Source organism: Mauremys reevesii, linkage group 7 (genome assembly GCF_016161935.1).
Source record: "Mauremys reevesii isolate NIE-2019 linkage group 7, ASM1616193v1, whole genome shotgun sequence".
NCBI lineage: Eukaryota > Metazoa > Chordata > Testudines > Geoemydidae > Mauremys > Mauremys reevesii.
Window position 1 is genome coordinate 3,790,137 of NC_052629.1, and position 26,680 is coordinate 3,816,816.

The window sequence follows — 26,680 nt, forward strand, 5'->3', positions numbered from 1 at the left end:
ATCGGGATAAGTATGCCCACCCCTTTTGAAAAGGAAAGCAACAGCAGACAGTGATGGGACACTAGATGGGGAGGGCTCTGAGTTACTACAGAGAATTCTTGCCCAGGTGGGTCTAACTAATCATCATTTGGGGTCAGGAAGGAATTTCCCCCCAGGTCAGATTAGCAGAGACCTTGGAGGCTTTTTTGCCTCTCTCTGCAGCATGGGGCATGGGTAATTTGCCTGTTTAAACTAGTGTAAATGGTGGATTCTCTGGTATCAGAGGGGTAGCCGTGTTAGTCTGGTTCTGTAGAAGCAGCAAAGAATCTGTGGATTCTCTGTAACTTGAAGTCTTTAAATCATTTTAGGACTTCAGTAACTCAGCCAGAGGTTAGGGGTCTATGAGAGGAGTGGGTGGGTGAGGTTCTGTGGCTTGCAATGTGCAGGTCAGACTAGATGATCATGATGGCCCCTTCTGACCTTAGTCTACGAGTTGATGCAGCCTGCTCTTTGCTGTGTCTGTGCAGCGCCTAGAAGAAGGGGGTCTGGTCCATGACCGACGCGCCTATAGTACAAATTAATAACTATCCAAACTGGAAGTTAGGCACGACACCAGGGTTAACATCCACCTCTACTTTTTGCCTAGTGCCATGGGCTCTTTAATGACCCACCTGTTTTATGTTTCATTCATACCACAGCCCCTTCAGGAGCACAATAGCGCCAAAGCACTGTGCTGATTCAATAGGACACTACCACCTATTGACCCACTAATGCCAATCTATGCTGCAACAACCTACATTTTAATGAGTCTTTGTAGTTTTGACTCAACAAATGAAGACTCTAGAGAGTGCCTGCCTTCGCTGCTCCTGCCAAAGAGTTACGACCAGAATTAGATTCGAGCAGTTCTCAGCAAGCAGGGGAGGCTAAGTACTGTCAGGAAAACCAGAGCCAAAGAGTGAGAGATATAAAAGTCAACTGGAATGACACACACATCACACTAAGTAACGTTTATAAAAAACGTAACACCAAAGCCCAAAATACCGAAACAAGTTTAATATACAGAACTAGACATTCAAACGAAAGGTACAAAGCAACAAAATGCTGTATAAAAAGTCACAATAAATCCTTGACATTTTCTTCCCCCAATATTGTATGAGACAAAGCAAATGAATTATTGACAAAAGGTGGGAATGTGCCAATAAAGTTTGCAGATGACACAAAAAGCTGGGAGGAATTGCCAATACAGAGAAGGACCAGGATATCATACAGGAAGATCTGGATGGCCTTGTGAACTGGAGTAACAGTAATAGCATGAAATTTAATAGTGAAAAGTGCAAGGTCATGCATTTAGGGATTAACAACAAGAAATATTGTTATAAGCTGGGGAGGCATCAGTTGCAAGTAACAGAGGAGGAGAAGGACCTCGGAGTATTGGTTGATCACAGGATGACTATGAGCCGCCAATGTGATATGGCTGTGAAAAAACCTAATGCGGTCTTGGGATGCATCAGGCGAGGTATTTCCAGTAGAGATAAGGAGGTGTTAGTACCATTATACAAGGCATTGGTGAGACCTCATCTGGAATACTGTGTGCAGTTCTGGTCTCCCATGTTTAAGAAGGATGAATTCAAACTGGAACAGGTTCAGAGAAGGGCTACGAGGATGATCCGAGGAATGGAAAAATTGTCATATGAAAGGAGACTCAAAGAGCTTGGGTGGTTTAGCCTAACCAAAAGAAGGCTGAGGGGGTATATGATTTTTCATCCCCAGAGCAGTCACCTGCAGAATCCCCAAGATTCCATTGGTCCCTGTTATTCAACACCTGTCATGAAAGAATCGGTGAGACGAATTGGGATGAAGTGCCAAGCAGCTTGCAGACACCCAGCTCTGCATCACCTCTCAACTTTCTCACCATGAGGACGAAGAGGAGATGCCCAAAGCTGAACTCAGGCAAGACTAAAGCAATGCTGGAGGGAAACACTTTGAAGAACTTTAACAGCCCCCATTTTCAAGGGCACCTGCCTTCAAATTATTTCACCGCCTCAGAGCTCCTGGGTGCTCCAAGAGTCATGGGGGCAGAACATGCCTACTTCCATTTGTGACCAACCAGAAGATTTATATCTCATTACATTTGCACACATCTGGCCACAATAACCTCCAGGCTTGAAAGAAAAACTTTTGGCTAGACATGCAGCCACAGAGCCTAAAAAAGCTCCCACTGATACAAAACACAGGAGCCCATCTGTTCAGCAACACGTCACCGAACACATCACCCCTACACTCTGCTCTCTGCACTCTTTCACCATAGCAAGGGATTTCAGTTCAAGCAGTCCTTGAAATCCTCCATGGGATCAGCCTTGGCTTCCTGAGAGGTTGCTACTCCCTCTGCAACCAGAATCCCCCCCATCCCCCGCCAATTACTACATTTCACTGAAAAAAAGTGGTAAATGATAGGCTCATGAGTGCTGGAAGCAGAAGATTCTCAGGAGCTACGCCTAGACCATGGAAGTGACAACAGAAATCAGCTATGTTAAGTCAGAGGAAGATTTTGCATTTAGATCCTGCAAACCCTGCCCCCCACCCAAATTCTTCTCAGTGAGAAACACTCACCAATTTATAAACTAACCAAGCTTTCTTACAGACTGGGCAAGATGGGAGACTCATTTTTATTTCTATTTTTAACTACTTGGCAGATGAGAGGAACCATATAAATTGTCTAGGAGACGTGCTCATCCCACCTGACAGTGGCAGGGCCCTTGGTTATCCACTCTATCTTCACCGCCTATCTGCACTGCAGCAATGCAATACACCAGAGCATGAAACCCTCAGCTCTAGGAAACTCCAGCTAGTACAGAGCTCTGCAGCATGTCACCTCAGCATCACGGGCTACTTCAATCACATCAAACCTAATCTCCATCCTCTACACTGACTTCCCATAGAATACTAAGTTCAAGGTCTCAGTCCTTCTCTTCAAGGTGCTCAGTGGCCTGGGCCCAGCACTCCTAGAAGATTGTTAATGCTCTTCAATAAAGACAGTGGTAAAGAGCTCTATTCCTCTGGTACAACAGAATTTTCTACCAGAAGGGTAAAGCTCATCTGTGCAGTAGGGCTGGTCTAAGACTGTGGAATAAATTCCCACAGAACTAAGGCCCATCACGAACCTCAGCACCTTCTGACTTACAGTATGTACATTTAAAAAAACCCTAGCAAACACAAGCACAGTACTGCATACATATTTCTCTCCTTGCAAGAAGAGAACAAATCACATGTTGCAGATTTGTAGTCACCTTGCTTAATGCAGTAATGAAAGTGTTCAGATACTACAGTAACAAGCATGGTATAAGAACTCTATAGAACAGAATATCTAGACACATTAGTTCCATATTCCAAGTGTACAGAGCTTGAATAGCTAAAATTGCACTACCCATTAATAGTTTTTAACAAAATGCTTTTTGATAAAACGTGTTTACTTCCACGACCCACCTATTGTACTGATCTTGACAGATATAAAACCAACAAGTTATACATGTGCCATATGTCCCTGATGTTCTATTCACCTGAGATCCACTAAGCTCAACCCAGCTGAATTCCCTTCATAGTTGTGAGAACTTTTTGAAGCCTGTCACCTTGAATGAGGATTTCAAATGCACCTGTGGAGTGTAAGTCCCCACTGACATTTTAATGGGACTTGAACTCAAATCATTTCAGCACTGTTGAAAAGCGCAACTCACATGCTTGAGATCAAAACACAATAGTAGGGACAAGTCAGAGTAGAAATGTTTGTTGCCACTGTGCTATCAGATTTTCTTAATTTAAAAACATTTCATTGACCTAGTTTTGTAAACCAAACAATGTTTGTCAGTAAAATAAATTTGTTGTGTAGAAGCATGAATGTACATCGTGTAGCCATCCTTTCATTTCCTGCCTGTGACACTGGTAGCAAGGTGGAATGAGATAAAGTGGCTCTTGGTGCAGCTAGCATCATTTTGAAAGATAAGCCTCAGTGCAAAGTGCTTATTTGAAGACAGCAGAAGCTGTGTGACATTAATTGTGCAACTGGCTTTCTCCATTGGATCATTAGCATTAAAGGGTTTGGTCAAAGTGAGCTCAGAACAGACGACAGGAATGGAAGGAATCCCTGGCATGACACTCAAGCAAACCTTTGGGTCCATCTCTGTAATCACTGATGGGTTCCCACAGAACCACTGTCCAACCTTCCCTGGCTGGAGAGCTGTTCCTTCAAACACGGGAGAGCTGAAAGTGATTGTGTACAAATTAAAAGAGAAAGGAAAAATCCCAGGGTTTACAAAAAAGGCAAAAGGAATTAAGTGAAAAAAGTGCAGGAGTACAAGTGCTGTTACTGCAATGCCTTACAAGAAGTTTTGAAGTAAGACAGAAATACGATATGCAGCAATTTTTCACAAAGTGAAAGTTGATACTTGAATACTGCCTGTTTTATGTGGAGACATTTAATTAAAAAACAATTCTAGCTTTATTTTCCATTGAAGCTATTAAATAAAAAAGCAAATATCAAAGTGGCTATTTAATCTGAAAAAAATCAGCAGTTTCAATGGGCTTTGAACTGCAATACAAAACGAGACTGGCTGCCCAAACCCTCACCTACCATTCCTCAGAAATGTACAAGACAGTAGCCTCCTCTTCACATAGTAAGAAAATATATACACATTAATTACAGTAAATAAAAACCAATATATTCGGCACTTTTTTTAAACTTTACACAATGTGAGAAAAATATAAACACTAATAAAATTATGTACAATAATATATTCACAGAATAACAATCTGACACTAAAGAGCATTTATATAGGACAAACGAGAGAGAGAGAGAGAGAGAGAGAGAGAAGTCCCCTACCCTACATTACCACTGTAATGTTTAGGCTTAAATAGTTCTGCACCCAAACAAACAAAAAATACCCTTGAGGTAGATTTCTCCAAATCCTGGTGACAGGTTAAGATTTTCTGTGTCTTTGTTTTTAATAGTGCCATCAGCATGAATCTTGTTCTAACATATGCAGACTGTTTCGCCTTGTGAAAGGCACAAAGATGCTGTGGCTTTCAACTTTATTAATAAATTCACACACCAACACTTGAAATGGAGGACAAGAAATAGTCACCTAAAAGCAATTTAGCAGCAAGTATCAAAAGCTAATAAAATCAGGTAAGGATACTTTTCTCCTCCTTATAGGTCACTCCACAATTCTATAGTAGTTTCTTCTACATATTTACATGTGGGAGCTTTTTTTTAAAATTGAGTCTTTTTTGCCCATTTTTTCTGGGAAAGAGTTAGGCATATGAATATTATACAAATCAACCATAAGTACAATTAATACTTGTAAACCAAAGGAAAAAGATGGTGTGTGTATTCTATGTTGATATCACTAGAATCTCTGGGCTTGCCTACACAACCCCGCAGCCCACACTAGTATGCTATGCTATAACTTCCCCATATAGGCCCTGGGAGCGTGAACGAAAAGGTACTTAGTTCGCATTAATGCAGTCCTGTTTAAAAGAGGACTACATTCACACCAACCAGGTACACCTTTTAGTTTGCACCAGCAGCATCCATATGGGGCAGTGCGTTCTGCAGTTCACACTCTGGTAGTCTGAACTGGAGGGCCATGTAGACATAGCCTAAGTCTTAATCAGCTAAAGATTCTTTGTTGATGTTTCTACTAAATACTTGAACGTATCTATTTAAGCACATATATTTCATAGATGAAGCGGTATGCTAAGCACACTATAAGTAGTGAGTGCCAACATTTGCTCACAAAACAAAGGTATTTTGTCCTTTGAATATTACACACAGTGCAAAGATTTCAACAAGAGTTCTGAGCACACCTCTAAGGGCAAAATTTAGCACAAATGATTTTGGACAAGTCTAATATGACTTTCACAGCTACTTCCATACTAGCAAAGTCAAATAAGTTCTCATTTTCCCAAATCTCAGCCAACATTTTTAAATTGATATTTTGGACATTTACAAAAAGGTGCTGAAGTCAGACTACATATATAAATAGGTGAAATTTGTGTTTTGGACACTGACAGCAGATACTAACGTTGCAGCAAGATTTCTCCTTGTAATATTCGTCTTACATACAACTTAATTTTCTGTACACTGTCACTATATATAAATTAAACAGACTTGCTAAAGCATCAAGGAGGAAAATTAAGTTTAAATTGAAGCTAATAACTCACTGTAATGACCTCTGAAATTCTCCAGCACAGCCATGGAGCAAAGAAGAGTTCAACCATCAATCTGCCTCGACAACTATTTGCATCACAGCCCCCATCCTTTTCATTGAGGGGCCACCATTCCCTACTTTGCGCACTCAATTCGTGGCTGTTCGTTTTCTAGCTGTGCAATAGCAATACTTATGGATGCATCTGGGCAACGGACCAAAAGAAGAAGTATATTACCATAGTTTTACGTTGTAGTGATTATCAAGGGAAGGGAAATGAGAAAACTCTCTCAGCTTTCAATAGGATATAACACTAGTGGCCAAGTCAGACAGACATACTGGAGAGAAAGATATTTTTTTTTTTAAATCTTGCACATACATACAATAACATTCCTGAAAAATTGTGTACATCTATCAAAAAGTCAGAAATCAATTGCAGAGGTTATGTTTTTTCTAGCTGCCTGCACCAAGCTGAAGTTTTGATTCCAGTTGTTGATTTAGTCTGTTCTTTGACCAGGCTAGATTTTCAATCCTCTGGGAAAGTCTCTCTCAGTTGCAAAAGAAGTTCTTGTTCAATTTCTTTCTTTGTTGTTTTCTCTGACCTGGCTTATGTTTCACAAATCCGGCTCCCAGAAATCATGCAGCTTCCCCTTAAAAGAAAAAAGAACACAGGAAAAAATTGAGAGAAACACAAATTTTATTTTCGAGAAACTAAAAATGAGTAGATAAGTGAGTTAGCTTGAGCTACCTGTATTGCAACTAAACCTCTAAATCCATATAATCTTATTTTAAACAATAAGCCTACCAATGAAAAGCAAGTTTCCTAGGCAACAGGCAAACATATCTAATTAAAGAACAGCAATTTCCACAAACTGATTTATAGAAAGCTTTTTCAGTGCATCACCCTCTAGTTCCTTTCCTTTCATGGCATTTTCTCTCACACATAGGGATTCCATTCATTTTACCAGTGTTACAGTTATGTCAACTTTTCAGCAAGATTGTAAGAGCTATCAATATGCTAACAATGCCAATGTTTAATTATTCAAGAATTATTTCAAATAGATGTAAGTGTTTATACATGCTTAAAACTCAGTCCAAGAACTCTCTTCCAGATTACTGGTTTAATCTAAACAAACTTCCCTTTAAGATAATTTTTTATATCCCTGGTTAGTATTAAAGTAAAAACAGGTACTCCGATACCATGGCATCCTACTGAGATACTAACCTAGACATTGATAGAAATAGCCCCAAATCTTGGATATTTGTACATTCCACACAAGACCACCTACATATCTGAAGGCATATCACTTACCAAGTGAAATCAAAGTAGACTATAGTTTACTTGGTCACTCAAGCCATTTGTTAAAAACAAGGTTGAAATCCTACTGAAGTCACAGGCAGGATTTCACACAAGGATTATAGCAGCACAGCTAGTAGATAGTGTACTTTACTCCTGACTCATTTACTAATTAGAAATTGCTTTTTAAAATTGCTACATTATACTTTCAAGTAACACAGAAATTAGTGAAATGCACTTAGCAATAAGAAAAATTGGTTTAACAGTACCTGAGTAGGCCGAGAATTTTGTATCATTTCCTGCCACTTGCCATATATCCTAGCAACTAAGTCTTTGACCTATAAACAAAAATTAATTCATTTAACTATTTAATAGAAATAAAAACAAATGTGAAACTTATAAAGACAGCATATGAAGATCCCTTTTAAAGCTGTGATACAGCAGGGCTTTGGGGTGATGGCATTTGAGCTCTTAATCTAATGCTTGTACTCCATATGCAGATACTATAGTGAGACAATTTTACAAGCAAGACGAACTTACTTATCTCAATTTAACACATGGATAATATCAGTGCTAGAGATCAGCGTGAAAGCATTTGCCTTATAATACCGGTGTCTCACTCTTTTCGGGTTAACAGGGGGTAAAATGCAAGTCTTGCAGTTTGCCACTGGATTGATTGTCTTGGTACAGTAATTACTCAGGCCAATAAGCAGCAGCACAGACAGCCTCTAAAAGGTGTTCCTTATACATAAGGCCATACTTCATGGCTACCAATCTTGAGTATGCACTTAAATTTCTGCTCTGAAGAGCTTATATTATTTCTTACTCTGCTTGTACAGCACCCAACACATTGGTAACCCCCAAGAGCTACGTCATATAAGCAGAAGTGGTGGGGAGAAGCAGTCAAACAGGAACACAATAACCCCTTCCCACCTCATGGGTAAGCGGAAGCAGCACACAAAAAATATGTATGGTGGTGGGGATGCAGTGTAAACTTGAAATATAGTTAAAGTGGATCTGCAGTATTAACTGCACCAAATGACACCTCTATAGAATCAAGTGTCAATAAAGAGGCTTTTTGAAGGGTAGGATTTTAGTGAAGTCTCTAAGCTGGTGTAAAACAGCGTAAAAATATAGAGGTTTGACTTAACTGAACAAAAGGCTTTTGAAAGGTAAGGACTGCCATGCCATCCATCTACTCTGACGTGGCTTGCTACTAATGCACATGAAAGTACTCAAGTAACCAACTTGAGACCCTCATAAGTAAAGCACCACAACATATTCTAAAATAGGTGAGCTAGGCGTAATTCTGCATCACCTTGGGTTTTTTGGTGGCTTAATTAATTATTTATGTATGCAAGTTACTTGTTAATTCAAATAAAAGTTATGGATCACTGTGCAAAAGAATCAGATTACTTTCCCAGTCCTCTATTTCTCTGTAAGTGCTGCTTGGACAGTTTACTTAGTCCCAAAGAGCGCTTCGCCCATCAACAATCAGTGATGTCTCTAGGCAGGAAAAAGCAGCAATAGCCAGAGATACTTGGCCAGGAAAAAAAAAAAAAAAAAAAAAAAGATAGCTGCAATGTGGCCCAGATCTTGCAGTGACTTACACACATGCTTGACTCTATGCACTGAAGAGTCCTTCTCTGACAGCAAATGAGACCATTTGCAGTGCATAGAGTTAAGCAACATGTGGGATTAGGGCAGGATTAGGGCCTACTATATACTATATATAATAAAAAAAAAAAAAAAAAAAAAAAAAAAAAATTTATATGTTATATATTTGATGATTTGATCCGCACTCCCCTCCCCTCCCCTCCCCCGGTACCGCATTATATCGGTCGAATTATAATTTATAATGGGGTAGTGTTATATAAGCCAAGAAAAAAAAAGGAAATCATCATATCTCTAGAACCTCCTAAACTGGGGCACGGAAATGGAACACATTTCAAAGACACACATATGCTTACCTTAGTTCTATAAAACAGCCTTGCATCTTCCCTAATATCACACTTCACATGTTTTTCTAAGGCACCACAGAGCCTCAGTAAGCACTTCTAAATAAACACAAATTCAAAAAACTGTTAAAGTTTAATTTTGAAGTGATGAACTTAATCTAAATCCTAAAAAGAAAAATTGCAAACATAGGAAAAAGCACACACAGTTTTTGCAGGGCTTTTAAATTGTTTTTTGTAGGTTTTTTTTTAATTTGAAGCATTTTCTCCAACACACACATTTGGATGACCCAGAAGCACTACTAATAGAACCATAAGGCCACTGCTGCTAGGCACCATTAACACCACTTAACTCATGACTAAACATTTTTTAAAATAGTACTTCCAAAGTTACATTAATTTAGCAGAATTATGCAATGAAAATTAATTCTAACTGGCTAGTTTTTCGAGTCTTCAATGCCCTAGAAGTAATAAGACCAAAGGTGCCACTCAGATCAAATTTTCATGGAAAACATTGAAACTACAACAGTCAAAATATAATTTTTCAGCAGACAAGTCAGGTAATCAAAGGGCATTTCCCGGAGGAATTAATGGTCTTTTCATGTTTGTGGCAGCTCTCCTAGAAGATGATTAATCTTCTGGCAACATCCTTTTGCTTAAATATGAACTAGGATCCTATTTTATAGGAGTTTTGGACAATGAAAGCTGGTTCCCATATCTAACAGAAACTTCACTGGAGAATTCTGTTTCCTTCCTAAACAAGTCTTCAAAAAACAGAGCTTGACTTTCCTTTGTGGAGACTGGAATTGTGTGCTTGGAGGGGGGAAGCATGGACCTTTTATTTTTGATTAATAAAAATGGAAAAACCAAGAAAGGTCTGAATCTCAAGGTAGATTATTTAAATGCAAAACATACTAGTGGGTTATGCACAGGCCTTTCACTTCTACAAACCCCATATTCCAATCTCTGACTTAAGGTCATCAGAAGTGAGGCAGGCTGACAACATCCTATTCTCCACAGCAGTAGTACCCTGACCTTTTTTCCATTCTGTGGACCACTTCATCAGAGACTTCTGTCCTCAATCTCCCAGTGCATTGCTGTCAAAAGGTTTCATTCTGTGGACCACTGCTGATTCACAGTAAAGAACCACTTCTCAGGGACATCCACTAGTATCACAATATCACCACACAATTCTGCGTAGTTGGTACAGTCTAACTAGGAGAGAGACAATCCTGAAAATAGCAGCAAGTGCTGCAGGCTTTATACATTGCCTATCCCACTAACTAGACAGTAGAAAGGTATATCATGCCACAATACCACTTTTCATTAAAATGTAAATCTGGTGGAGAAGAGATTAGTGGGATTTCTAACTGAAAAACAACATGTGCTGGAGAATGTATTATTGAGGTACTTATTTAGAAAAAAAATTCCAGGAAAAATGTGTAAACAAAAGGTTTATACAATACAAATCACTAACATCTTCACAATAAAGCTACTATGAATCTTTCTCCACTTTCAAAGGAGATTGAAGCTTTAAATTAGGTTCAAATGGGGGAAGGAGACCAAAGCCCTGAGGTAAGTGGGGAAATGGGACACAGTGAGGAAGCAAGAGCAGGAGAGCGCAAGAGGGGAGGACTCCTGTCTCATACTGAGAAAGCAGGATTATCAGCGAGTTATCTTAAATGTCTATACACAAATGCAAGAAGCCTGGGAAACAAGCAGGGAGAACTGGAAGCCCCGGCATAGTCAAGGAACTATGATGTGACTGGAATAACAGAGACTCGGTGGGATAACTAACATGACTGGACTACTGTCATGGATGGATATAAACTGTTCAGGAAGAACAGGCAGGGCAGAAAAGGTGGGGGAGTTGCATTGTATGTAAGAGCAGTATGACTGCTCAGAGCTCTGGTATGAAACTGCAGAAAAACCTGAGTCTCTGAATTAAGTTTAGAAGTGTGAGCAACACGGGCGATGTTGTGGTGGGAGTCTGCTAAAGACCACCAGACCAGGGGGATGAGGTGGACAAGGCTTTCTTCCGGCAACTAGCAGAAGTTACTAGATTGCAGGCCCTGGTTCTCATGGGAGACTTTAATCAACCTGATATCTGCTGGGAGAGCAATACAGCGGTGCACAGACAATCCAGGAAGTTTCTGGAAAGTGTAGGGGACAACTTCCTGGTGCAAGTGCTGGAGGAACCAACTAGGGGCAGAGCTCTTCTTGACCTGCTGCTCACAAACCAGGAAGAATTAGTAGGGGAAGCAAAAGTGGATGGGAACCTGGGAGGCAGTGACCATGAGATGGTCGAGTTCAGGATCCTGACACAAGGAAGAAGGGAGAGCAGCAGAATACAGACCCTGGACTTCAGAAAAGTAGACTGACTCCCTCAGGGAACTGATGGGCAGGATTCTCTGGGAGAATAACATGAGGGGCTGTATTTTAAAGAATCCTTATTGAGGTTGCAGGAACAAACCATCCCAATGTGTAGAAAGAATAGTAAATATGGCAGGCGACCAGCTTGGCTTAACAGTGAAATCCTTGCTGATCTTAAACACAAAAAAGAAGCCTACAAGAAGTGGAAGATTGGACAAATGACCAGGGAGGAGTATAAAAATATTGCTCAGGCATGCAGGAGTGAAATCAGGAAGGCCAAATCACACTTGGAGTTGCAGCTAGCAAGAGATGTTAAGAGTAACAAGAAGGGTTTCTACAGGTATGTTAGCAACAAGAAGAAAGTCAAGGAAAGTGTGGGCCCCTTAATGAATGAGGGAGGCAACCTAGTGACAGAGTATACGGAATAAGCTAATGTAATCAATGCTTTTTTTGCCTCTGTCTTCACAAACAAGGTCAGCTCCCAGACTGCTGCATTGGGCAGCACAGTATGGGGAGGAGGTGACCAGCCCTCTGTGGAGAAAGAAGTGGTTCGGGACTATTTAGAAAAGCTGGACGAGCACAAATCCATGGGGCCATATGTGCTGCATCCGACGGTGCTAAAGGAGTTGGTGGATGCAACTGCAGAGCCATTGGCCATTATCTTTGAAAACTCCTGGCGATCGGGGGAGGTCCCGGATGACTGGAAAAATGCTAATGTAGTGCCCATCTTTAAAAATGGGAAGGAGGAAGATCTGGGAAACTACAGGCCAGTCAGCCTCACCTTAGTTCCTGGAAAAATCATGGAGCAGGTCCTCAAGGAATCAATTCTGAAGCACTTAGAGGGGGGGAAGTGATCAAGAACAGTCAGCATGGATTCACCAAGGGCAAGTCATGCCTGACTAACCTAACTGCCTTCAATGAGGAGATAACTGGCTCTGTGGATGAGGGGAAAGCAGTGGATGTGTTATTTCTTGACTTTAGCAAAGGTTTTGATACAGTCTCCCACAGTATTCTTGCCGGCAACTTAAAGCACTATGGGCTGGATGAATGGACTATAAAGTGGATAGAAAACTGGCTAGATCTTCAGGCTCAACGGGTAGTGATCAATGGCTCCATGTCTAGTTGGCAGCCGGTATCAAGCGGAGTGCCCCAAGGGTCGGTCCTGGGGCCGGTTTTGTTCAATATCTTCATTAATGATCTGGAGGATGGCATGGACTGCACCCTCAGCAAGTTTGCAGATGACACTAAACTGGGAGGAGTGGTTGATACGCTGGAGGGTAGGGATAGGATACAGAGGGATACATAGGATCTGGCAAGGAGTTCCACAGGTTGACTGTGTGTTGTATGAAAAAATACTTCCTTTTGTTTGTTTTAAACCTGCTGCCGCTTATTAACTTCATTTGGTGACCTGTAGTTCTTATGTTATGAGGAGGAGTGAACAACACTTCCTTTTCTACTTTCTCTATACCGGTCATGATTTTATAGACCTCAAATCATATCCCCCCCTTAGTCATCTTTTTTCCAAGCTGAAAAGTCCCACTCTTATTAATCTCTCATCAGACGACAAACCATTCCATACCCCTAATAATTTTTGTTGCCCTTTTCTGAAACTTTTCCAATTCCAATATATCTTTTTTGAGATGGGGGGGATCACATTTGCACACAGTACTCAAGATGTGGTCATACCAAGGATTTATATAGAGGTAATATGGTATTTTCTGTCTTCTTATATATAAAGAAAGAAATAAAAGAAGTTATAGTAGGGCAAGGGAGTAGGGTAACTAACTACAACTAAGCTAACGCTATTAACTATGAACTATCTGAGGTAAGAGAAGGCACTACTGATCGCTCCAACTCAAGCCAAAGACAATAGAGAAGAAACAGGAACGGTTGGCTGAACACCACTATGTAACTGCTTGGAACAGTGCAAGATGGCTACGGTGTGTGCACGGGCCAACCGAGCACTGCTACCACAAATCTTCAATTACAAGCACAGGGCATCAAGACACCTAAAGTGGAGCATCTACAGAGACACTACTCAAAGAAGATTTTGTTTCTGTTCTACTTTGGAATGAAAACAAATTTTGAAGCCTCAAAATTTGTTGCAAAGCAGAATTGCCCTCCAGCCAGCTCCACTGATCTCTTACACAAGAAAAATGTTTTCCTCTAATATTTAACAGAATTTAAATTGTGTCCCTATACAAAAAAGCACCATCGTAAGCAACCAATCACTTAAGCCAGTTACTTACCCTTTGATTAGAATTCACAATGTCGAAACAACTAACTTCACTGACCAAGTGAAGAAGGCTGTAGGTCAAGTAGTATGCCTAGAAAGAAGCCAACATAATTAATACTTTTAATATTACAAGTATGAACTTTAGGTTACAGAGTAGCAGCCGTGTTAGTCTGTATCCGCAAAAAGAACAGGAGTACTTGTGAACTTGAATCTTAGTTACATTCAGAGTGCAGCCACCCTCCTCTGAAACTACACCACTGATAACTTATTTTAGGATCATTTTATTTTAGTGCAATAATATCTAGTTTTAAGCTCTCCAGAAAGCCAGATCAAACATGTTGAAAGTTTGCCTAAATAATTTGAAACATTATGGGCAAGAGCACTGGAAAATACAATTTAGGAACAATTTTACATGGGTCCCTACATGACCCGAAAGGTCTTCTGTATTTCCAATTATTATAATTAAAACAAACTGGATGCATAAAATGGGTAGCTATGTTTTTCTCTCATCTTACTCCCCAACAACAAACACGTATACCAAGATCCTGAAGGAATGGCTTTCAGACAAAGCCATCCTAAGGCAATCTCCAGTCTTCCAATATAGGCAAAGAATAATATCAATGCTGAGTAGTCAACTTCTATATAGACTGTAAGCTCTTTGGGGTGCAATGTGCCTTATTATGTGCTAGGCATTCCATACACAGAACCCCTCAAGCACTTAACTCTAAAATTATGAAAGTCAGCATGTTCCAAATTACAAAAATAAATGTGTAGGCGGAATGCAAATCACTAGCCCTACACATATACCTGCTGCTCTAGTTCTGTATGATCGGACTCTCCGTTGAGGTCATCCTGCTGCTCCTTTCTTGCTTCTATCTTTTTCTTTAACAAGTTAGAAGGCTTCATCTGCACCAGATACTGATATAGAAGAGACATCTATATAAAAGCAAACAAATGTTCTAGGAATTAATAAAGTTTACTGACATTGCACAGCTCAATACAGTATAAACAACAGACCACCACCAGTTGGATATTATTTTGACCACTGAAATGAAAACTCAACATCTAAAATAGTAGGTAATTTTACTCTGTTCACAAACTAGCAAGTTAATTCTTGTGTGTTGCCACCATTAATCCAACACTATGTTAGTAACCAAGGGCTGATTTTTTCATGAGAAGCAATAAGCAGGAGAAATTTGCAAAGGGCAGGGTACCATTTTTGTCAGGAAAATGGATCTTAAGGAGTTAACATTAAAAAAAAAATCACATATTACAGAATAAAGCAATGATAGCTGTGGAATAAGTCAGGGAATTGAAAGCTATATTTAACAGCATACATCACTAGCGATTTACAGAATTTTAGAAATCTAATCTGTCATCTTGCAGAGCTCCTAAACCATAGCAAATATCAGCCTCAGAGAGTCAAGACCTGGATGTAAATTAAACACAGTTAATCACTAAATGGCAAAATGAAACAAAACCCACAAACATACACACACACAATTTTAACAAAAGGTATGTATACAGTACCTGCAGGTCACTGGTAACAGGTAAACTTGTATAGTTTTTGTTAAGAAGCTTTGAAATTATCGTTAGGCTAAGATGTCGTCTTATTTGTCTGAAAGAGAAGTTTGTTGTTTTTTTTTAAATGAACATCTCAAATAAGTGCTTTTTACATTGCATATTGGGCAAAACATGATTTTCCTAAAGTATTTTAGCATGTGCTTTTTTGCATACCTAATGCAGCTCTTCCAGCTTCACTGAATAAGAGTAAAAGCCCCCAAAATAAACAAGTGGGTAAACATCTGTCAGGAGGCATTTCCCTCCTTCTGCTGCAATCCTTCTCATGCACATGTAGAGGTCATCTCAGAGGCTTGCCTCTAAGCCCACAGTGCAGGACACAGGTCCTCTCTCTCTCCAGGAATGTTATACCAGCTTCTATTTATGGATCCTTGGCTGGTTGAGATATTAAAATACTGACAGATCTCACTCAATTCAATAAGATACAACTGAATTTGCTCCAATCCCTCAGACAGAGAAACACCTACAAGATCCTTATCAAGCATTCTTAAAACTACAATATCCACTTGGGGAAGTGAGGAAACAGACTGACAGAGCGAGACAGGTACCCAGAAATCACCTACTGCAGGACAGGCCCGAAAAGGAAAACAACAGAACACCATTGGCCATCACATACAGCCCCCAGCTAAAACCTCTCCAGCGCATCATCAACGATCTACAATCTATCCTGGAAAACGATCCCTCACTCTCTCAGACCTTGGGAGACAGGTCAGTCCTCGCTTACAGACAGCCCCACAACCTGAAACAAACACTCACCAGCAACTACACACCACAAAAACACTAACCCAGGAACCAATCCATGTAGCAAACCTCGTTGCCTACTCTGTCCCCATATCTATTCTAGCGACACCATCAGAGGACCCAATCACATCAGCCACACCATCAGACGCTCATTCACTTGCACGTCTACTAATGTTATATATGCCACGTGCCAGCAGTGCCCCCCTGCTAGGTACATTGGCCAAACCAGACGGACCCTACGTAAAAGAATAAATGGACAAATCAGACATCAGGAATGATAACATACAAAAGCCAGTAGGAGAACACTTCAATCTTCCTGGACATTCTATAACAGATTTAAAAGTAGCTATACTTGAACAAAAAAACTTCAGAAACAGACTTCAAAGAGAAACTGCAGAACTAAAATTCATTTGCAAATTTAACACCATTAATTTGGGCTTGAATAGGGACTGGGACTGGGAGTGGCTGGCTCATTACAAAAGCAGCTTTGCCTTTCCTGGAATTGACACCTCCTCATCTATTATTGGGAGTGGACCACATCCACCTTGATCGAACTGGCCCTGTCAACAGTGGTTCTCCACTTGTGAGGTAACTCCCTTCTCTTCATGTGTCAATATATAATGCCTGCATCTGTAATTTTCACTCCATGCATCTGAAGAAGTGGTTTTTTACCCACAAAAGCTTATGCCCAAATAAATCTGTTAGTCTTTAAGGTTCCACCGGACTCCTTGTTGTTTGTGTGGATAAAGACTAACATGGCTACCCCTGATACTTGACTCAGGGCTTGGCTACACTTACAAATTTGCAGCGCTGCAGCAGGGTGTGAAAACACACCCTCTGCAGCGCTGCAAATTGTGGCGCTACAAAGCGCCAGTGTAGTCAAAGCCCCAGCGCTGGGAGCCGCGCTCCCAGCGCTGTCCGTTATTCCCCACAGGGAGGTGGAGTACGGACAGCGCTGGGAGAGTTTTCTCCCAGCGCTGGCGCTTTGACTACACTTAGCGCTTCAAAGCGCTGCCGCGGCAGCGCTTTGAAGTTTAAGTGTAGCCATAGCCTCAATTTAATGAAATCACTAAAAATGGCATGTCATGAGTAAGGCTGTGAGTTTGTCACAGAGGTCACAGATTCCATGACTTTCTGTGACTCCTGAGGCTTCTGCAGCAGCCACAACCTCCCCTTCCCCTCCCAGCAGCAGGAGTTTGGGTGGGGGGCTCAGGGCTGGGCTCTGTGTGACGCCTACCTCCGGGGTGGGGGGTGGGGGGGTGTCTCCCCAGAAGTGGCAACATCCCTCGGCTCCTAGGGGGAAGCGCGGCCAGGGGTCTCTGCGTGCTGCCTCCACCTGCAGCTCCCATTGGCTACAGTTCCTGGCCAATAGGAGCTGCGGAGCTGGCGCTCGAGGAGGAGGTAGCATGCAGAGCTGTATGGTTACACCTCTGCCTGGGAGCTGAGGGATGTTGCCACTTTCAGGGAGGGAGCCTGCCAGCACTGCCAACACCCCCCCACCCAGCACCAGTGGGGGTCACAGGCCACCGCCCCCCCTCCCCGCCCCTGTGGCACCCCCCAGGCCACCCCCCTCCCCAAGATTTAATCAGGGGTATATTGTACAAGTCATGGACAATTCACAGGCTGTGAATTTTTGTTTACTGCCTGTGACCTGTCCATGACTTTTACTAAAAATACACATGAGTGTTGTAATGATGCTAACTCTACACTATGGTAACACTCTGTTAAACAGATCAGATCACCGTGTTACTGTATAAACATCTCTTTAAACAAAAAACACTGTTGTAATAATTGTTTTGTTTCCAATATTTATAGGGCAAGGATTTGTAAACCTATTAATACTTCCTAAAAAAATAAATAGGGAAAAAACTGACATTATTACTTTCAGAGAGCATTCAGATAGAGTGACTGAAAAACTGATGTCAGAAAGAATCTCAAGTAGTTAAGTCCTTGCAATAGAGCTAAAGTGTGTTTCAAGCCCAAGTACTTAAGCCTATGTACTAAAACTAAGCTTGTGGTCTAAGAGTTAATCACAAATTACGTATATAATTATTGAATCATAGAAATGTAGGGCTGGAAGGGACCTCGAGAAGTCATCAAGTCTATGTGCTGAACCAGGACCAAGTAAACCTAGACCATCCTTGAGACAGGAGTTTGTCCAACCTGTTTTTAAAAACCTGGGAAGCCTATTCCAGAGCTTAACTACATTTATAGTTGGCTAGTTTTTCCTAACATCTAATCTAAGTCTCCCTTGCTGCAGATTAAGCCCATTACACTTCTTGTTCTACCTCCAGTGGACACAGAACAATTAATCACAGTCTTCAACATATTCAAAGATTTATTAGATGCCTCCTCAGTCGTCTTTTCTCTAGATTAAAACAGGCCCAGCTTTTTTTAAGTCTTCCCTCACAGGTCAGGTTTTCTAAATCTTTTCTCATTTTTGTTGCTCTCCTCTGGACTCTCTAATTTGTCCACATCTTTCCTAAAGCTGGACACAGTACTCCAGCTTGGGCCTCGCCAGTGCCAAGTACTGTGGGACCCAATTACTTCTCATGTCTTACACACAAGAATTCTGTTAATACACCCCAGAATATTAGCCCTTTTCAGGACTGCATCACATTGTTAACTCATTCAATTTGTGATCCATTCTAACCCCCAAATCCTTTTCAGCAGCACCACCTAGCCAGTTATTCCCCATTTTGCAGTTGTGCATTTTATTTTCCTTAGTGAAGTACTTTGCACTTGTCTTTAGTGAATTCTATCTTGTTGATTTCAGACCAATTCTCCAATTTGTCAAGGTCATTTTGAATTCTAATCCTGCCCTCCAAAATGCTTGCAATGCCTCTCAGCTGGGCATCATTTGCAAGTCATTAATGAAAATATCGTATACCAGACCCAGAACTGATACCTGCGGGACCCCCCTAGAAACATCCTCACCGTCTGACAGAGCCACTGGTCATTACTGCGAGTACGGTCTTTCAACCAGTTGTGCACCCATCTTACAGGAATTTCATCTAAACCACAGTTCCCTAGTTTGCTTATGAAAAAAAGTCATGTGGTATTGTGTGTCCCAAGTTGTAGTGCTTCCCCCATATCCACTAGGCCAATAACTCCGTCAAATAAGGAAATCAGGTTGGTTTGGCATGATTTGTTCTTGACAAATCCATGCTGGCTATTCCTTATAATCCTATTATCTTCTAGGTGCTTACAAACTGTTTAATAAATTTAATTTGGATTGTTTAATAATTTGTTCCTGAGTCTTTCCAGGTATCGAAGTTAGGCTAACAGGTCTATAATTCCCACGGTCCTCTTTGTTCCACTTTTTAAAAAGACAGGCACTATGTTTGCCCTTTTCCAATCTTCAGGGGCCTCAACTGCCCTTCATGAATTCTCGAAGATAATTGCTAACCATTCAGAGATTGCTTCAGCTAGTTTCTTAAGTAACTGAGGATGAATTTGATCAGGCCCTGCTGACCTGAATATATCTAACTTACCCAAATATTCTTTAACTTGTTCTTTTCCCTATTTTGGTTGGTTTTCCTTCCCCCTTGTTCTTGATATTATGTTGAGTACCTTTTTAGTGAAGACTGAAGCAAAACTTTCTCAGTCTTCTTGATGTGATAAGTTATCTTTTCCTGCCCACTAAGCAAAGGACCTACACCTTTCCTTTGTCTTTCTCTTGCTCCTAATTAACTAAAGAATCTTTGTATTGCCTTTTATGTCCCTTACTAGAAGCAACACATTTTGTGCTTTAGCCTTTTTGATTTAGTACCTACATGCTTATGCTATTCTTTTATACTTCTCCTTAGCAATTTCTTCCAATGTTTCCACTTTTTGTAGGATTCTTTCCTTAAACCTGTATGTATTTCAAGATATGTCTAATGTGCTTATTAGCACAATTTTGATATTACATAAACTGTTAACATCAAATAAATGCAACACTGTTATTACCTTCCACGCTTTACCCAGCTAGGGACCAGTTGAACTAACCAAAGGAGATCATGGTGATGACTGGAAAGTTCACTTATTGTCAGACAGAGCTGAGGCATCTTAAAATGAAAAGAAAGGATTTACTAAGAATGGATTCTATTACAATGGTCAGCCGTTACATGTATGAAAAGTTGTCAGAAAATCCACATATCTGCAGACAAAAGATTATCCCCTCCCTCGAGCCATGCAGAAAGAAGGGAAAGTATGTCCTTAATGATATTTTCTGCATTGCATTGGTAGCTAGTAAGCCATATATATTCCAGGTTTATTAATTTACAGTAGGACAGTCAAGGTTGTATGCCAAAAAACTCGTTTGCGAGCTACATTTAGGATAATGCTTTGCTTCATTCTTTCAAGCAGACATTCTAAATTTACAAGAATTCTGTTGAGTCAGATTCTTGTACATTTCAATATACTGCTCACTTACGAACAAGACAGACAAGCACAATGGCAAAGAAACATTTACACTTATCCCTCTCCCCCACATACTCAGTCACTCCCCCGTGGAATCATGGAGAATTTCAAAACTCATCTTGCTTAGATTGAATTTTCCAACAGTGATTTGGTTATTTATGTTAAAAAAAATTTTGATTAATGTACTTAAATACAGGCCAAGGTTTAAACAAGAGAGGATTTCCTTGGACTCAAGCTGTAATTTTGTATACGTAGCACTATACAATTAGTTATGAAGTTACCTTGGCATCCCAGTCTCTGATATTTTTCAGTAGTTTTAACAGTAGGCACTGAAAATCTATCAATGGAATTTGCTTCAATACTTTTTCCAGGCTAATTTTAAATAGCAGTAACAGCAGCAGCAATATTTCTTGGTCCGCATAACCATCCGGATACATACTTGTACAAAAACTAAGAAACTTTTTGGGGAAAAACAAACATTAAATTATGAGATTTTAGTTAAATTACTACAGTAGAACCCCATTTATCCGACCCTCTCCTTAACTGGCTCTCTGCATTTACGGAACCACCAGGACTCCATGGCCAGAAGCAGGTGATCTCGCCTGTGGCCACTAGATGGCGATGCAACACTGCATTTTCCAATTCTTTATCTGATCTGGCAAGGGTCCCAATGAGACCAGATAAACAGGGCTCTGCTGTATTTTAAAATATATTTTAGGAACTTAAAATTTGTCAGCAGGCATATTAAATGTGTATCAGCTGATGAATTTGCAACATCTCCTATCATACAAGGGCACTGAAAGGGAGTATTCTTTCCTTTACAGTAGCACATTTTTCTTAACCTATTCACTTTCTGTCATTCAGACAGGGTGTCTTTTCAGCTGATTCCAATACAATATTTCCTTGAGAGGCTGCGAAAAGGTGCTGTAGCAGTGGTGATCATCCCCCATGGAACACACATCCTGTTTATATATGGTGGTGAGTTGCTGACAACCTTCCTAGCTAAACAAACAATAACTGAGAGCATCTAGTCAAAATTATAGATTTTTTCAGGTATTACTGTATGGGTTAATCTCACTTTATTCTTTTCTGAAAATATATGTATTCCTTAACCGACATCCTGAGACACATGCATTATTCTGGATTTCTCAGGAATGTTGCCTTAAATATTTCCTGTAAACAGTAATGCTATCAATACAGTTGTCACTTTCCCTACACAAATGGTATGTTACAAAGTATTTCTACAAGATATTTTTGAAGCCAGTTAAAAATTTTGTATTTAAATTTTTACTCATAGCAGCTCTCTCAAAAACATGAGCTTGGCTTTCTCTCAGGATAGTATTACCTTCACAAGACATACACAGTACTGCACTCAGACATAGGTCTCCCTTAAAAAAAGCACTGAGAATCTCACCTTGACCACATTAATTAGGTTGGTTTCTGGCAGACAAGAAAAAGCAGGACCTGCAGATGTGTCTCCACTTGTTTGTTTTCCCACTGTTATTTGCATTTCAGATCTAACAGAAAACATGTTAAACGACCTATAAATTTAAAAGATACTCCAAAGCCATTTTGATTCAATTTAAGAAAATATTGCATGGTTTCTTAGAAAGTGTCATAGGGAACAAGCTCTGGGTCTCTCTAAACAGGGGTTCTCAACCTTTTTCTTTTGAAGGCCCCCCCAACATGCTATAAAAACTCCATGGCCCACCTGTGCCCCAATAACTGGTTTTCTGCAAATAAAAGCCAGGGCTGGCGTTACGGGGTAGCAAGCAGGACAATTGCCTGGGGACCCATGCCACAGGGGCCCTCACGAAGCTACATAGCTCAGGCTTCAGCTTCAGCCCAGGTGGCAGGGCTCAGGGCCCCAAGCTTCAGCCCCATGCGGTGGGGCTTCGGCTTTCTGCCCTGGGCTCCAGCAAGTCTAATGCTGGCCCTGCTTGGAGGTCCCTCTGAAACCTGCTTGAGGCCCCCTAGAGGACCCCGGGTCCCTGGCTGAGAACCTCTGTTCTAAAGCACTCTTAATGGTTTGGCCCAATTTCCTAGGTGGTGCTTTTTGCAAAACTCAAGTTAAAGCAGGAAGAGCCAAGGACCGATAAACCCTCTGGTTTGTTGAACATTTAACTGGCAGAAATTGTTATAATGGTATATGTTCCATGTACTATACGGTTAACAGGCTGTTGTACACTGTTAAAAGAGTGGGCATGACGGAAGAAAACCAGGGACGCAGCTTCTAGTCTACATTACAGCACGAGAGAGAATATTTATTGTTTAGAGCAAAGAAAACACGAGCAAAATACTTACAAAATATCATCTTCACTAAAGGTGGGCTGTAGATGCTGCAGAGGAAATAAAGATCTAAAAGGCACTCCCATATTGATCAATACAGCCGATATATCAGACAGTGGGGGAATCCACACTTTAGACTGTGCATCACTGATGGAAGCTACAAGTACAAAACAAGAAATTAATGTTTAAAAAGTTAATTTTAGTTTGTTGCTTTTAAAGAAACTGAATATGTGTAATGGCCCTATGTGACGCCAGTGCTAAGCGCTACTAACATGAGGATCTTCTGTACATCAAAGTGGAGGCCTGTTAACCCCAAAGCCACCAGGATAATTTTGTAGCACCAAGGTGTGGAGCTTGACACTGAAAGGTGGTATTGGTTGTCGAGTTGAGAGCAGTTTATGATTTTGTAAGTTTTTGAAGTTCATGCCCTGAGTTGGGCAGCATCTGTGGAGTGAGTTACTTTCAGAGGATTAGATAAACTGCCAGTGGGCCTGCTATAACAACACTGGAAGGGTTATGCTTGCCTCTAAGAATGGACATAATTTCTAAACCAGACAGCATTGTACAGGTATAACTTACTTATGCTTGATGGCAGCTAACAAAGAGATGATGCTCAAAGCCTAGGGGATATTGGCTTATAGCATGTATTACCGTCTGACTGACACACACACACACACACACACACAGTAAAAGATGCTCTAGAGCAGTGGTCTCCAAACTTTTTTGATCGCGCACCCCTATCAGTAAAAACTTTGAGCACGCACCTCAATTATATACATGTACTACTATATTATGTACATTATAAAACATACAAAAATAGAAATTTAAAAAGGATGAGATAAAGATGAAAAACAATATTTTTAAAATATTTTTATTGTATTTTATTTATTAACAGTACAAAAAACCTTTTTGCTCTCAAAAAAAGTATTAATTTTATTAGTGAGAGCAATGTGATTGAATATGCTTCATTATTCCTGAAAATCTTGGTTTAACACTGTGATACAGCCATTCGAAGGTTTGGATTAGGGGTAGGGTGCAGGAGGGGGTTCAGGGTGGGGGTGCAGGAGGCGGCTCAGGGATGGGGCAGGCAGCACTTACCTGGGGCAGCTCCTGTTTGGTGCAGAAAGTGAGCAGGTGGCTCTGCGCAGCACAGCACCGCCCCCATGGCCACGATTCTGGGAGCTCCCCCCCACCCCAGGCAGGGCCACCCAGAACGCAGGGACTTTAGGGGCTACAAGGCCCTGGGCTAAGGGGGCCCCGGGGCCCTGGCCTGCAGCTCTAAAGCCCCTTTCGGAATGCGGCCCTGCAAGCACGGGCCGGAGGACTCAGGAGGAGCAGGGGCAGCCGCACAGCCAGCGGCCGGAGAGAAGCGCCACTTCTCTCCAGTCAGCTTTGAAGGGGAAAGCACCGCTTCTTTCCCGCCGCTGGCTGCATGCCCCCCAATGGATCGTCTTGCGCACCCCACTTTGGAGACCACTGCTCTAGAGTCTAGGGGTAGCTAAATTAAGAAGGGAAGATAGAAACTGGATGCAAAATTTTTCAGACAAAAAAAAAAATCAGGATTATAGCTCTGAATTGGGTTAAGTTTTTGTAAACTGGGAGTTGATGCTACTGCGAGGAACACTGAAAACAGTGGGAACTGAGTGCCCGAGACAGGATCAAACCCTACTCCTATTGAATAACATTTGAGACAAAGATACACACAGTGATGTACAAGACAAAGGAGGACAGGTTCCCTGTCCCGGAAGCTTACAATCTAAACAGACAACAGAAATCAAGTACAAAATAAATAGGATAGTTCAGAGAAACTCTAAACCCATACCAGCTTTTTTAAAGTTTATATGAAATGGGTGAGTGACTGCATTTTTAATTACAAGAATTAGCTGGTAGGCTTCAATTAGTAGCGAGTTTTGAGGGATTCGAATGAACAAAAAAGCTGGAGAATATATGGAGTGGTCAGATAGAAGTCCTTGAGACTGCAAATGAGAGAGGGGAGGATAAGCAGGAAATGAGAGCAGAGGCAGATGCTTGAAGGCAATTTTCATATACGGGGCTCTCTGTTACCACTTATGCTATTCATCCTGAAGGAAAACCATGCAGTGTTTTCTGTTTAGGGTCCCGGTTATAACCATTTGAAAACAACACTGTCTTCTAGTTTTTAGTCTATGGACTGTTTGCCTATACCTCACAAAATAAATGAGGAGAAAAAGGTAAAGACTTCTGATCTATTTGATCTACGGGACAGATGTCCTTCTAGTTTTAATGCTATTTGGGCAAGGATGGAAGGTAACTGACCAGAATAATCTTTGTATTGAGTGTATTGCCTCTGCAGCTGTACACTGAGATCATGACCAGCTACTTGGCTTGCACACGATCACTGAAAGACTAGCAGCTATGAAATGTGTGCTAAATCACCCAGTGAAGGGACCTGAACTCACAATGCGGATCTACAGTGGTGATGTAATCAAAGAGAACCAGAATATTCTCTGTTTTTCCTTTTTCTAGATTTGGGCCTCATGACTATTATCCTCAGTCAATTACAACTGTCTTATTTAAAGACTCACCATTTTTAATTGTTATATCCATCAGCGTATCCAAAATCTGCATTGAAACATAGTAGTCTGAATGAACTGACATCATCTGTTGAAAGAAGCATTACAAACTAAGTTACATATTAGTTACACTGAGAGTTTATTAATAAAATAATCTGAATCCTTGTTAAGAGAAGAAACAGGTAACAGAAAATAAATAAATGCCAAAGCCTCCTAAGCAAGGAACAGTGTGAGGCATGATACCACAAGATATTCAGGATATTTGCGTCATTCAAACAGAGTTCTTATCTTGTGAATGTTTAATGAAAAGTTACATTCTTGCAAAGGATAAGGTCAGAATCCTACATCCCAATGTCTCAACAGTCCACGAGAAGATTCATTCTACTAGCGGCAACCTCAATGTCAGATATGTCACATGAGAATTTTCCTTCTGGAACTGACTTCTCCCCGAGGCCAAGCCACCTGGACAGAGTCTCTCTTCTAACCAGCAGTTGTAACTTGATTTCAACTCTTGACCAGATAAGCATCCATAATACTGTACTGAAACACTGAATTCTCAGTAGATAAACTCTTAAGACCTTATTCAAATGTATTACTACACCTCTACCTCAATATAACGCTGTCCTCGGGAGCCGAAAAAAAGCTTTACCGCATTATGGGTGAAACCGCGTTATATCGAACTTGCTTTGGCCCACCAGAATGCGCAGCCCTGCCCCCCCAGAGCGCTGCTTTACCGAGTTATATTCGAATTCGTGTTATATCAGGTCGCGTCATATCGAGGTAGAGGTGTATATACATGACCCTTGAAGAGGCAATTGTAGAGGAAGAACTTATTTTGAGTCAGGCAGATTGGGAGAAAGAAAGGAAATAAGATCTGCTCTCTGAATCTTGACCTCTTCCCTCAAATATTGGAGATGTAGCAAACAGTAAAGAAAAATTGGTAAGGCAGGAGAGCAGCATTTCCTAAAACCAGCAGTACTGTATTAATCCATTTGGGGTTCATCTTCCTGAATATTGTTGCTGAGAACTGGGGAGTAAGTTTTTTTTGTTTTTTTTTTTTTTAAAAGGTATAA

The 26,680-nt window shown here is 40.8% G+C and overlaps 1 protein-coding gene across 2 annotated transcripts in view; it reads right to left on the bottom strand.

Annotated features, from left to right (window-relative positions):
- Positions 1-4,217: 4,217 nt before the first annotated feature.
- The window catches only part of SLF2 (SMC5-SMC6 complex localization factor 2), a 55,394-nt gene continuing 32,931 nt past the window's right edge, over positions 4,218-26,680 (bottom strand). For both annotated transcript variants that reach the window (XM_039481085.1, XM_039481084.1), the window contains exons 10-20: positions 25,620-25,695; positions 23,071-23,212; positions 22,181-22,283; positions 21,048-21,224; positions 20,314-20,411; positions 15,571-15,658; positions 14,848-14,976; positions 14,054-14,131; positions 9,447-9,533; positions 7,746-7,814; positions 4,218-6,829 (exon numbers count right to left, since the gene is read on the bottom strand). In XM_039481085.1, coding sequence (XP_039337019.1) covers positions 6,794-6,829; positions 7,746-7,814; positions 9,447-9,533; positions 14,054-14,131; positions 14,848-14,976; positions 15,571-15,658; positions 20,314-20,411; positions 21,048-21,224; positions 22,181-22,283; positions 23,071-23,212; positions 25,620-25,695 — 1,083 coding nt within the window. In that variant the 3' untranslated portion in view covers positions 4,218-6,793. The remainder of the gene's footprint in view (positions 6,830-7,745; positions 7,815-9,446; positions 9,534-14,053; positions 14,132-14,847; positions 14,977-15,570; positions 15,659-20,313; positions 20,412-21,047; positions 21,225-22,180; positions 22,284-23,070; positions 23,213-25,619; positions 25,696-26,680) is intronic.